We start from the raw sequence: 14,462 nt of genomic DNA, 5'->3' as shown, positions 1-14,462 counted from the left end.
CACCACTCTAGGGGAAATGCGAAGAGCCATTGACTCCCTGCATCAGAATTGCGAGATCCTGGTGTTTAAACATGAGGACCTTGAAAATAGGGCGCACCGCAATAATCTCCGCATTCGGGGTTCCCGACCTCCGTCCCCGACAACAAGCTAGCAGACTACATGGGACGCTTCTTCGAGGCCCTCCTCCCAGACCTGGATAAATCTCAGCTCTTGCTAGATCGCACCCACAGACTTCGCCCGCGTCGTGGGGCTGTCTCTGACCCCCCCCCAGATGTCATTACGAGGGTCCACTTCTTTACAACCAAGGAAGCGATTTCGGCGATCAGCCGCCAAGGGGAGGAAATTACATTTCAGAGCACGCCACTCCAAATATATCAGGACCTCTCACCACTCACCCTCCAGAAAAGAAGAGGACTCCGACCCCTGGCACTGTTCCTCCAGGAGCAGCAAGTCCGCTACAGATGGCTGTTTCCAGCGGCTCTACAATTCACATACAAAGGCACCCTACGCCGGATCAGCCACTTGGAGGATGCGGAGAGGATCATGCATCCATCTTTGCCCCAGGAACTCTCCACACCAACCCCGGAGGGAGCTGATGTAACGCTCACCTGATTCCCACGGAGGCGCTGGTCTAGGCAGGAAGGTGTCTGTGACTCGAAAGGTGATGTGCAGGACTCGGTTGGCTTCTGGGGCTGAGCCTCTTCGCACTGTGTGTCGAACTCGAAGGGTGAGATTTCTGCAGGTGAGAGAATATGGGGGTTAATGATCTGGGCAGTTGAGTGTCTCTCTCTCTCTCTGTCTATTCCCAGCTTCCCCGTAGAATCCCCCAGGTCGACGTGCTCACCTTAGATAGGTGAATGCTGGGCTCTCCATCTGCGTCTGGTGCAGGGTGCCGTTGCCAGTTCCTTCACTGGGTAAAACGTAGGCCTCTTAACATCAGAGGATCGCTACCGCCGTTAACTGCACGAGCGGTGAGTTTCCGGACACCTTTTGTCCTTAAAGTCTTTGGGTGCAAGGGCACTTTTATGTAGATCAGGTTTTGGTATAATGCTTTCTCCTATTTGTTTTGCAGGGCTCTGTAGATAGAAGATGGTGTGAAGGGAGCCGAAGCTGGAGCCAGAGCCTTGGAATGGGAATGAAGCGCTTGGAAATGCGTGAGTAAATGCTAGCGCTCTAACTGCTTCTTTTCTCTTGCAGCTGCGGGTTCGTGCTGAAGAGATGCTGGAAAACGCCAGAGTATTTGCAGGCGTCCTATTATGGCGAGCGCGATGGGCGTAAGTAAATACCTGTCTAATGTCTCTCCTTTTGTCTTTCAGGTCCGGATTGCAGCTTTGGAGACCCAGAGTGCCGGTAAGAAATAACTATGCCTTTGTTTTCACAGGCGGAGATGCAGCGTGATGAAATGGTCGCTGCCGATGGATCAGGTGAGTAATGCGCTTCGTATGAAGGTTGCCGTGCTAACCTGTAGTTTCTTATTTTGCAGGTGCTGCTGAAGACTGGATGCGGGGATGGTAAGTATTGTTCTTGCAAGTTCTGCTGAAGACTGGATGCAGGAATGGTAAGTATTGTTCTTGCAGGTTCGGGCCCGGATAGAAGAAAAGCTGGAACAGACTCGGTGAGCGTTCTGCTGCAGATGCAGAATAACGCGAAGCACGTTTCATCAATCGGGTGTGGTTTAAATAGCCTTGGAGTGCTGAGGCGTCTTCCTCCACGGCCCCGCCTAGGTAAGAAAAGAGTTCCTGTTCCAGAAGAGTTCCAGTGTTGTATCCAGGGAGTGGAGCTTGCCCCACCCAGGTAAGAAAGTAGTTCCGGCTTACTGAGGATTCCTATGCAGCTGGTAAGTAAGCAGCATGGTCTGCTACAGGTAAGTCCACCCAAGCATCTTCATATAGATTATGAGCCCAGCGCTTCCAGTGCCGGGACCGATGGCATTGATGAGCCTGGCGCCACCGGCGCCAGGACAAGGTCCAAAAGGTCCCAGTGGGGACCGGCTGGTGCCTAGGATTAAGGTTAGGGGCCTGCTTCCAAGGACGTTGGGCTGGTCCTGACTCCTTGGAAGCAGTGATCATGACAGCTGAGGTCTCCGGCCCGCTTTCCTCCCCGAAACCTAAACGTACGCCATGGTCATCAACCCAGCGGATCAACAAAAAGAAATGAACAATGGCGCCCCCCGCACCTCCAGGTTCCAACTACATCTCTCCCTGGTCTCCTCTGACCCGGCCTGAATTCGGATCCGCCACATAACGCTTAATCTGACGACCTTCGAGGGCGGAGACGGCGGACCATACCCACGGTTCATACCCACTCCAAGGACACTTTCCAACTTTTGTTCCTTGGAAACCCACAGTACTTGATACACGATGGGACAACCGGCCCCGTTGGCCAAGGGTAGGCCCATACCTACAATGTCGGTCTACCCACCAGTTAAAGTTGCGGCCCCCCGTTGGGGCCCCGCGTTAAAACCTCAAGTGCAGGATGGTACTACAAGATCTCGTGACAAACATGGCAGCTGAACCATCGACCCGGACTAAACCCCCCCTCCCCCAAACTCGAGAGGTAGAGAATGGGACACCTCTAGACCACCAGGTTCTGCGAATCCTCTCCCTAAATGTTAACGGACTGAAATCCCCTAACAAACGAAAGGCAATTTTATTAAAGCTCCAGGACGAAAACGCTGCGATAGCTATGCTCCAAGAGACCCACTTGCTGCCGGCGGATGTGACCCGGCTTCGTTCTCAATCGTTCCCGCTTCAATTTTTTGCCTCCGGCTCAAGCAAATAGGGGGGCACGCCGATTCTCTTTAGAAAAGACTTTAACCCACAAATCCTGGAAACAAAAACATGCCCGGAAGGCCGATACACAGCAGTCAAATGCCTCCTGTTGGGAGACCTATACACCCTCATCTCGGTATATGCCCCTAACACGGGACAATCACTCTTCTACGACTCCTTGGGCACGACCCTCGCTAGTTTTGTGGAGGGCCAAACCATCATCGGAGGGGACTTCAATGGGGTTCCCGACCCCACTAAAGACAGGTCACACCCCCCGACTCCAAGCGATTTCGCCCAAGCACTCAGCCTCCTCCGGTTGTTCAGGTCTCTAGAGATAATAGACTCGTGGCGGGTGTTTCACCCCGACGAAAGAGACTACTCCTTCTACTCGTTCGTACACCACACTTTCTCAAGGATTGACTTATTTCTGATCTCCCCACACACCTTCCCCTCAGTCAAAGAGGTCTCTATCGGCACGAGAGCCATGTCCGACCACGCTCCAGTGTTCTTGGAACTCCGGGTTCAGGACCCCAATCTCAATAACCCACGCAAATGGTCTCTGTATGACCCGATTCTCAATGACATGGCTACGAGAGACAAGATCGCGACAGGAATTAAAAACTTCTTTGACGAAAACCCAGCCTCGGACACCTCACTGGCAAATAACTGGGACGCAATGAAGGCAGTAATCAGGGGCTCCCTCATCGCTCAGGGAGCGGCCTACCACCGGAACAGACGCCAGACTCGAATTGCTTTAGAGGACGAGCTAAGGGAGGCTGAGGCAATCCACAAAGAAAAAGGCTGGTCCCCTAAGACGCAACGGATCATGCGAACAGCGAGGAAGAAGCTTGAAGCCCACTACGCGGAACAAACCGCCCTAATGATGGCAAAAGCCAAACAATCATATTACGCGAAGGGCAACAAAGCAAACAGGTCCCTGGTGGCCAAACTAGCCAAACGGAGACGCGTCAACACGAATGCAGGCCTACGTGATCCTGAGGGGGTCACCCGATACTCTGAACCCGAAAAACAACAGCTCCCGACAGACTACCTGACCCGAATCATGAAGGCAACCCCTCGGAACCGATCGCAACAGGTGGAATATCTACGGAAGGCAGCGGTTCCCCGTCTCGCCAACACGACGAGAGACGAATTGGAGGAGCCCATCACGGGGGAAGAGGTCGAGGAGGCCATCAAGTCGCTTAAAACACGAGCCCCAGGCCCGGATGGCTTTTCGACCAGATTCTATAAACTTTTCAGGCCACAACTGACCCCCCATCTGGTGACCCTGTTCAACTCCTTCAGAGACACAGGCGCGGTCACCCCATCGATGCAGGAATCAACCACCATCCTCCTGCCCAAACCGGGGAAGGACCCAAGGAGTCTAGCCTCCTACAGACCGATAGCACTCTTAAACATTGATGCAAATATATATTCAAAAATCCTGGCAAACCGCCTGAATCGCGTTCTCCCGAAGATCATTCATCCCGACCAAGCAGGCTTCATCCTCCATCGATCAGCGGGAGACAACATACGAAGAACCCTGAACCTGGTGGACCTCGCCTCTCGGAACTCCCAAAAACTGGTCTTGGTGGCTCTGGACGCAGCCAAGGCATTTGATCGAGTAGATTGGCCCTTTATGAAACTCATCCTAGAGGCCTTCGGCTTCGGGTCAACTTTTCAGACAATGGTGCTGGCCAACTATAAGAGCCCAAGTACGAGTCTAAGTATTAATGGGCACAGCTCAGCTCCGATCCCCCTATCATGCGGAACCCGGCAGGGTTGCCCGCTATCACCCTTACTCTTCGCTCTCACCATGGAGCCTTTGGCCCAAAGGATTAGGGGAAACGATCGAATTAAAGGGCTGCAGGACGGCCCCAACCAACATAAAATCGCCCTATATGCGGACGATGTCCTACTCACGATCTCAGAAGCCCAATCATCATTGAAACAGGCAATACGAGAACTTACCACCTATGGTGAGGTCTCAGGCTTCACTATAAACTTTGACAAATCCTCGGCCATGGGCATCGGGCTCACTCCAGCAGAACGGGAGCCACTGACGACGATGTGCCCGATGACATGGGTGAAGAAGGCCATCCCCTACCTAGGGGTCCACATCCCGGCTAACCCAAGAGAGACATACAAAGCCAACTTCCCCCGGCTACTGAAAGAACTGGAAGGCGACTTGAAACGATGGGAGACCCAAGAGATCTCACTGCTGGGGCGCATCACAGCATGCAAGATGAACCTACTGCCGAGGTTCCTATATGCCTGCGCCTCCCTCCCAGTAGCGATCCCCACACCAACCCTTAAGGACATCCAAAGGAAAATGCTGAAATTCATCTGGAAAGGTAAGAGAGCGAGAATCACTCTCAAAATGATGCTGGGGGGCTCCAAGCTAGGAGGTCTGGGGGTCCCGGACTTGAGGGCCTACAGTGTGGCAGCACAACTAGCACAATTTCAGGCATGGCAGACCATAACAAACCGCCCCAGGTGGGTAGAGCTGGAACAATCACAAACACCTTTACCCTTGCGATTTCTGCCACACTTTCCGCCCCCCCCCCTTAGAACACACTGGGGAGACCTCCTCCTATCAACTAAACACACCCTTAGCTCCTGGGACTGGGCTCTAAAGCAGAAGGGAGTGCCCAGAGGACTGAGCCCACGCTCCCCGGTCTTCCATAACCCATCCTTCTCACCCGGAGCAGACCCCCGCAATTTCCGGAACTGGATAGAGGGCGGGCTGGAGACCATAGACCAGCTATATATGGGAGGGACACCCCTCACCTTCGCCCAATGTAAGGAGAAGTTCCAACTCCAGGAAAGGGACAGATTCACCTATATCCAGCTACGCCACTGGTGCTCGCACCCCCAGACTCTGCAGGCAGCAACTCGCCCGCCCACCGCCCTGGAGCTGACACTGGGGGACCTTCCAACCCGGGGGAGGGTATCCACCCTATATAGGCGCTTCTTAAGGGACTTCCTGTCCACAAAGACCCGCTGCATGGCTCAATGGGAGGCGGACTTGGGCTATCCGGTCGAGGACCAAACCTGGGTGGACATCTGGACCAGAACGCATACCTCCTCCACGTGTGTTACCAATAGGGAATGTGCGTACAAGGTGCTCCTCCGGTGGTATTACCCACCCCTTCGACTTCACCACATGAACCCACAGGTGGATCATGCCTGCTGGATCGGATGTGGTCACCAAGGTTCTTTCTTCCACATGTGGTGGGCTTGCCCAAAGATACGAAAGTTCTGGAGGACATGCCTAGAGACCATCGCACAAATTACAGGAACGGTGATTCCTCTGGAACCTGAACCAGTCCTGCTGGGGGCCCCGATCCCCGCGATTTACCTGCGCTCCGGGACCAAGTCTAAACTATTGACACACTGCCTTCTGGCGGGGAAAACGGTGTTGGCTAGGGCCTGGAAATCCCCAGAAGGACCTCACATAGCCCAATGGTGGTCTAAACTCTGGGACATCCTGATCGCGGAGAAGGTCACGGCAGCACAGACGGGAACGCTCCACCGCTTTCAGAATGTTTGGAGCCCAGTGCTGGAATACGACCAGCGCTTCCCCGCCCAGACCTACAAACCGACCAGGGCCCGATGGATCTTGAAACAACAAGAGGACCCGGGAGAAGACACATAGACGCTAAGGGGCGAACTGGACAACCCAGAAAGAAAATTCCGCCTCCGAACATGAGGGGGGGAGAGGCCAGAGGGAGGTGGGAAGGAGGAAGCCTGATGGGGGAAATGAGGACTGGGGATCGAAGAACTTGAATACGCATTGCTTGTGATATGTCATGATTTGTATATTTGCCATCCTGCCTTGATTTAAAATAAACGAAGTTTAAAAAAAACATTGACATTTTCTGACATAGCTACCAGATTGCAAGACAGACAGTTGCAGTATCTTATAAATAAAAAGGGCAGAGTACGTCTTTCCAAGTACAGATAGGACGGTAGATCTCTTAATAACCTATTTAAAATTCCTGACAATGTTCGGCAAAAAAACTGCCAGCCAGACACATTTGTAAAATTTGCCTGGTCAATCTCTCCACCAAGTTCGGGAGGAAGGGGGAAGCAACATCCCCATTGCCATTCATTCGATGAGGAAACCTGGCAGAAAAAGAAATTATTAAGACAGAAGTTGGGAAAGTTAAAGTGATCGCACTTAAGCCCTTAAGAGTTCAAGAGAGAGTCTAGAGTTCTGACTCTTGAATATAAATATTGGTCATTTGGTAGATCGATGTCACGTTTGCAACAAGATGGAAAAATGATGCTGAACTTAATTTGTAACAATAACTCTAGAAACTTTTGGTCGGTCATCCACCAACTGGAGAACAATTCCAACAGCACCCAAAGTAATCTGGTGCCTGAGGCCAGGTGGACAGAATATCTAACGCAAAACTTCGAAAACCCTGATGAGACCACATATAAAGCTGATAAAGATATCATTTGGCTTCTCTCTTTTGACAAACGGGACCTAGTGGATTTGATTTCTAAATCGTCCACCTCAAAAGCAGCCGGTCCAAACGGGCTGACTTATCAAGTCTTGAAGAATAATGCTGCTCTATGGGCCAAAATGTTACACTGGCTCTTTTAATGAGATTCTCATAAGGCAAAGGTTTCCACCCTCGTGGAAAACTGCTATAAACATCCCATCGTTCAAGGAGGGGGGGGTGATCAATTGCAACTGGTTAACTATCGCCCAATCCCCCTCCTTGATATTGAAAGTAAATTATTTATGAAGATCCTTCTAAAAGAACTGGAAAGGTGGGTGGAAAGTGCACACATCCTGTCCAAATACCAAACGGGGTTCAGAAGAGGTCTATCGACTGCCCTGAATGGGTTGGTCCTGAATCTCATGAGTGAGAACACCAGGGTTAAGGGAGAACTAAAACTCTACGGGGCATGGGTGGACTTCTCAAAGGCCTTCGATCAAGTCAACAGAGATTGCCTCTGGACAAAGCTTTAAAACTGGGGCATCCCTGACTGGATCCTATCAATGTTAACTGAGCTGCATAGGAGTACACTATAAGAGTGTGACTTGACGAAGAAGGCCATTTATCATACTCTGTCAGGGTGGAAAGGGGAGTTCGACAGGGTTGCCTGGGGCTCCTCTGTTCTTTAATCTTTATTTGGCAGACATGGGCGCCTTTCTAGAATCATCAGCTCTGGCAAGCCCGGCGATCAATGGGATCAAGATCCACTAGCTATCCTACGCCGATGACGTCTTCCTGCTGGATAACACAGCAGTGGGGTTACAGTGCCTTCTTAACAAGCTGGGCGACTATGCCAAGATTAATGGTCTTTGCATAAACCCAGTAAAAGCCAAAATAGTTGTTTTTAGGCATGCATGCAAAAGGGTAGTTTAGCCCCATTGGGTTCTGGCAGGTCAACCCATTCCTAGAGTGGAGGAAGAAGTCTACTTTGGATGTAAGGTTTATGCATCACCTTCTCTATGTAAGGTAGAGTTGGACGTGCAGAGAAAAATCATACAGTTAGTGCCACAAATAAAAAAGGTTCTATTTAAATACTGAACATTTTCAATCATTCCATTGATTAAATATTATAAAGCAAAGGTAATTCCAGTGATTCTGTACGACCTGGAAGCTAAACCCGTTTGTGGAACACAAACTGCCAAAAACTAGAAGGTTTAGTTTGGAAGAGAGTTTTTAGCCTTCCTGAGTCTCTCCATGTCCAGCCTAAGATTCGAGTTGGGCTTGGGGTCGTTGAATATACAGGCAGAATGGAGACTGGTTTCCCTTTTCCGCAACATCTCCCATCTGGACCATTTGAAATAAAAAAATGCTGTTAAATCTATAAGTAATGGTCACGGGGGGCCTTGATGAGGCAGATACTGACCTTGAGATGCTGATCAACAACCCTCTAAAAGCCAAAAAGGCATTAGAGTTGATGGATTGGATTAGAACAACTGAAAATATGTGGTCCCTAGCTCCCCAAAATCTATTCTTGCAGGTTGACAAGAAACTGGGCTTCCTTCCGAGATATCTAGTGAAGTTTCCTGGCTGGAAGTTCAGGAAAAACTTTCTTAGAATCTGCTTGAATTTGGTTCACATGGGTCAGTCCTCCGCAAAAGGGGACATGGGGAGGCTGCAGTGACCTTATGTGACATCTGTAAAACTCTGTCCAACCAATCCTTAAAACATCCGCTGATGTAGTGTGAGGGCACTTGGCCAGCTAGATCAGCCCTGTTTGCTAGATTTGGGGCTGATGAAGAGGGACTTTTTTCTGACATGCTCTGGGACAGACTAATCTCTGGGTATGATACAGCGTTGACAATCGCAGTTGTACAGGTTTTGGAAAGAAGTAATATTGTGTTCTGAAACCACCTACATGGCATAAGGACTCATGGGGAATGGTTTATTCTAGCATTATGGCCGAAAGAAAGCAACGAAAGGTTGTTTGGCTCATAAAATGAAAGCTTTTTTTTAAGGTGTTTTTGCCTTCTTTTTTTGTAATGAATCTATTTTGGCAATGCATTTTAAATTTTTATCCCCTTTTTTTTTTTTTTTTTCCTTTTTGATTTGTCCTTTTCTTCCTTCTGTTATTTTTTAATTGTTGTATTGGATTAGGTCAGAGTTTTTTATTCTGTATGTATACTTTATATACTTTGTAGTTTCTTTTTGCTTCTCTCCTTTCTGCTGGCACATTTTGATAAATGTTTCTTTTTATTTCTTTGTTTTGTAAAATGTTTTTGTAACCAAATACAAATAAAAAAAATAAATGCCATATCATAAACCTCAATTTGTTGTATCCATCCGGACGCATCCATTTGTCTAGTGACAACTCATCTTAATGAACTGTTTAATTGATACACCTTATGTTCCCTCAAATTCTGAAAACCTTTGATATATTTACTCAACATGAACCTCCACCTTCTTATTATCCTTACGTTGCCCCCACTTTGACTCCAATCTGACCTCTTTTGATAACATTTCAAAATCTTCAATCACCAGGAAGAAAACCTACTTTATTTACTTGAGCTGTCATTCCAAGCATACAGAGAAAATAAGCAAAATACCAGGAAACTGTCTTAACATAACGTGCCCTGAAAGAGACCACCCTCTGTGGCATTACATTCAATGGCATGGTAAGAAATCTAATTGCTCAGTGCAACCCACGATTGAAAGACTGTTGAAAGGCAATTGACAGCAACCATGTTCAAGGATGCTGGATGCTGTCGCCAAGTACAGCAGTGTTGCATCACAAAGGGATTACTGATCTGCAAATGTAGGTCAAAAGACAAGTTTGAGCAACATTCCCAAATACCTCAAGTTTTCTGTGATTATGGCTTTTATTCTGTCAAGGGTTGTCTATTTTCAACTGGCACACACTGAGCTACCAGCTGACTAGAATCGGGCAGTTATTTTCAAGAGTCCTTTTTCAGATGAGTGTGGCTTCGGAGTAATGTGTTCCTGGCATAGCCGTACATTTTCTTCTGCCCTTTGCTTATTTCACTTGCTTTTGTTTTGTGTGCCAAAATTGTTACCCAAGTAATCTACTCAATATCATGATCTGTTTGTTAGTACCATCCGTCAGTCTGTGGGAGTTAGCTTCTTAGGTACTGCACCATCCTTTTTGTGTAATCTAATCAGAAATTTCATAACTAGGAGTTTTTGCATCTGTAATATGCTGTGGAGGATTGTGTGGAGCCTATACTCCTTGATAAATTAGGAACAACATACTAGCCATAAGTACTTAAGGGGTTAAATACACTATTGTTTTAATGTACATGGTTATCGCTAGAATTAGGTTCTTTTTTCTTTGTCTGTTAAAATGAGCCTAAAATACAATCTTTTACCTCAGTTGAAAGTTTGTTCTTCAAATGAGTTGCTTTTGTTTGATGCAGGCACGGCTCTTTGATGAACCTCAGCTTGCAAGTCTATGTCTAGAAAATATTGACAAGAATACTTCTGATGCCATCAATGCAGAAGGATTTACAGACATTGATCTTGGTGAGTAGAACAAAATGTTGCAGCCTTATCTTGACAAACAGTAAAATACAATGCAATCTGCCTGCTGTATTGAGATTTAAATTGGGTAGAGTCACAGAGTATACATGGAAATATTCCTCCTACTTCCTTGCCACCCCTTTCCTATTACCTTCCTAAGATTTAACTCTCCTCCCTAACGGGTGTGCTTGTACCCTGCCCTTTTCCCAAAAGGGCTATCCCCCACATGAGGAGCATGCTTTGCTGAGAGACCCAGCTCAGTTTTGGAACATGGGGACTTGGCACTGTTGAAGGATTTCCCATTCGAATGTATTCCTCATCTTAGATATTCGTATCGTCAGCCTTGCTGCTTCTGAAAAAAATCCACACCAGAGGGCGCTGTGCTCTGTAGTGGCGTCCACGTCCCTCGAGGGCTGCCGTAGTGTGTCGATGTCATCTGTAGTATAAATGGCTTGAGCCGTGCCTGTAGGCTTCAGTTAAGTTTTTCTGAAAGCTTTTGCTTCATGTGTACAAAACCGGCGCTTCAGTCTTTAGAGATGTCTTCTTCATCTAACCCTTATACCCCTAAAACTGGCTTTAAAAAGTGACAGAAATGCAGGAAGAAAATGTCTAACTGACCCCCATCGAGTTTGCCTATGGTGCCTCGGTTCTGACCATCGAGTGGACGAGTGCGGTTCCTGTCAGGCTATGATGAACAAAGCTCTCAAGGAATGAAGAGGTAAATTGGCAGTGGGGAAGAAATCTTCGAAGAAAAATGAGGACTCTGGAGTCCAGGGAAACGTTCTGACGTAAATCGAAGAAATCTAGGTCGAGGAGTTGGTCAAGAAAATCTTCGAAGAAGGCAAAAAAAGGTGCCACCGTTCCCCCTCTTCCTCTTGTTCATCGTCCTCTGATACAGGGGTTATCACCTGTCCTTCAAAACATGATTCCCCTAGAAAATGGGAGGCTTTTAGAGCCTCGATGATGCAAATCTTTCAGAACGCAGCCCAGATCCCCTCAAAGAAATTGTGCGAAGACCATGCCCTGGCTCATTCTAAACATGACAGAGGAAGTCTGAGACTAGACGCTCTCGTTCCAGTGAAAAATCGTCGAGGGTGCCCTTGAGAGAAACCTCGCTGACACCTCATAAGAAGAGTAAGACCGGCCCATCGGTGCATAAACGAAGGCGACGCCAGACAAAATGGCATTGGATGACAAACCGTCATCAAAGTCTATGTCGAAGGTCTCATCGAGGCCAGCGTCGACAAGATTGACACCATGAACGTCATTGTGGTGGGCAACATTGATTCCGGCACCAATATCAGCACCTTTTGGCGAAACCAAGGTCAATGCCTTCACAAACCACAGGTAAAATCTTTCACCCTGTGCCAAGAAAAGACTTTAAATCTATGGCCTCTAGTTATGAGGAACAATCCTCTGAAGAGGAGATTTCCCCTTTTGGGGTAAAATATGGTACACGGGATGTCCCAGAAGAATTAATTGACCCTCAGTACAAAATGTCTGACCTCTATGACTGTCTGGTATAGACACGTCTCCTGAATTGGAATTCGATAAGCCTGAGCCTGCTGATCATGCAGAGTCTGCATATAGAAATATTATGAGTAGGGTGGTGGAATTCATGGGGTGGAACAGAAATTCACCCACTTATGAACAGGATGACATGACAGATATTCTCAGTCAAGGTCCTCCAAAGGATCCTGTTCTTCCCTTTCAGACAGCACTTCAGAGGAAGGTTATGGCCGCGTGGGAAACCCCAGAATCTGGACCAGCAGTGAACAAAAATTTTGCTAGGAAATTCAGACCACCTTCATCTGACCCTGACTATTTAAGCATCCTACACCTGAGAGCTTAGTACTCCAGGCAGCTACATCCACTAGACAATCTGCAAACCTTTCCATTCTCCCAGATGGGGATGACAAAAGAATGGACGCCTGGTCTCGAAAGAGTTTTTCTTCGATCAGTATGGCTTTAAAGTCAACAAATGTGACCTGCACCCTTGCAAGATTCATACACCCTGCGGGATTGTATTAGTGCAGCGGCTGAACACATTCCTGAGGGTGAGGAGCGCAACGGCTTGCGATTTTGCAAGATGGAAAGGAAGCTATGGGGGAATGCCTTCAATCAGGACTGGATACTGCTGACGGCATCAGCAGGTTCATGACGTCTAGCACAGTGCGACGCAGGTTTGCGTGGCTGAGAAATTCGGGCTTTGCACCGGATGGTCAGGCCAGACTTCTTAATATGCCATTTGATAGCTTGAGGTTGTTCGGCAGCAAGGCAGATGAAAGTTTGGAGAAGCTGCAGACCTCCAAGGCGGCGGTTAAGTCACTTAGCGCCTCCATAAGACAACCTCTGCAACACTCCTACTCAGGCTCATCTTCCTGGAGGGGTTGCACTTTTCGTTTTTATTCCTCATTTGGCAGAGGAAAAGGACAGGCTAGTCAAAGAGGAAAAAAATGTCCTCGGGGTGGAAGAGAAAAGGGTGCTAGATCAGCGGCATCTGTCCCCTCAGCCGCTGCTGCAGCAGCTGCAAAGCCACTCTGAGGCCTTGACCCACAAGACCTCGGTGGGAGGCAGGATCTCAGCATCTGAACAAATGACGGCGCATTGCGTCAGATGCTTGGGCACTGGAAACAGTGGCTCAAGGTTGCTGCCTCCCTTTTTTAAACAAAGGCCTCCAGAACATCCACCGGGATACAACTCTGTCAAAATTCCAGATCCGCTCCTGTTGCACAAAATTTAACCCTGCTAGAGAACGGTGCAATAGAACATGTACCTGTAGCGGAGAGGAACAAGGGTTGGTATTCCCCATACTTCCTCAGCCCAAAGAAGGATGCAAGATTGAGACCCATCTTGGATTTAAGGAACAAGTTCCTCAGGAAGAACAAGTTCAAGATGGTAACCCTTTCTCAGATCCTTCAGGCTCTCTAGCTCCAGGACTGGTTGGTATCATTGGACCTTCCATCCCAAGCACAGAGTACCTTAGGTTTGTGATTTGCAGTTCTCACTATCAGTTTAGAGTTTTGCCATTCGGGTTGACCTCCGCCAGAGGGTTTTCACCAAGCTGATGGCGGTAGTGGCAGCGAGTCTCAGGGGAGGGGGGATTCACGTCTACCCCTACCTGGACGATGGGTTAATCAGGGCATGTTCACCCGAACAGGCCCAGGAACATCTGAGCATGACCTGCCACTTCTTACACAGAATTTACTTCTCCCTCAATTAGAAGAAGTCAAATATGATGCCATTCCAAAGACTCCAATTCATTGGAACAGTCCTAGATGCTTCCTCTGGCAAATCCTCTCCTCCCGAGGTGAGAGCTCATCACATTCTGCAGATGGTAACAAAGTTCCAAAATTCTCAGCATCTGCCAGCCTTTGATTTTCTGAGATTGCTCGGCCTCATGGCATCCTGCATTTTTCTGGTGCCAGAGGCCAGATTGAGAATGAGATCCATTCAATAGACCCTCAGGACTCAATGGTCCCAATTTTCGGGAAATATGTCAGATCTTTTGCAAGTTCCGGCCAGAGTGGCTCAAGATCTGCCATGGTGGGCTTGCAAGGACAATATTCTCAAGGGAGAATCTTTTTGGCAACCATAGCCGGAGATAACAGTAGTGACGGACGCCTCACTCACAGGGTGGGGAGCTCATACCAACGATCTGACAATCAACGGTCTTTGGTCTCCATCGAAGTCCAAACTACAC

The 14,462-nt window shown here is 48.3% G+C and overlaps 1 protein-coding gene across 2 annotated transcripts in view; it reads left to right on the top strand.

Annotated features, from left to right (window-relative positions):
- Positions 1 to 14,462, top strand: part of BTBD2 (BTB domain containing 2) — a 628,042-nt gene that overhangs the window by 263,200 nt on the left and 350,380 nt on the right. For both annotated transcript variants that reach the window (XM_069649505.1, XM_069649506.1), the window contains exon 4: positions 10,657 to 10,762. In XM_069649505.1, coding sequence (XP_069505606.1) covers positions 10,657 to 10,762 — 106 coding nt within the window. The remainder of the gene's footprint in view (positions 1 to 10,656; positions 10,763 to 14,462) is intronic.

Source organism: Ambystoma mexicanum, chromosome 1p, assembly GCF_040938575.1.
Source record: "Ambystoma mexicanum isolate Mex_15411 chromosome 1p, UKY_AmexF1_1, whole genome shotgun sequence".
In the NCBI taxonomy this organism is placed as follows: Eukaryota; Metazoa; Chordata; class Amphibia; order Caudata; family Ambystomatidae; genus Ambystoma; species Ambystoma mexicanum.
The sequence above is the reverse complement of the archived record's forward strand: the minus strand, read 5'-3'. Positions and strand labels throughout refer to the sequence as shown.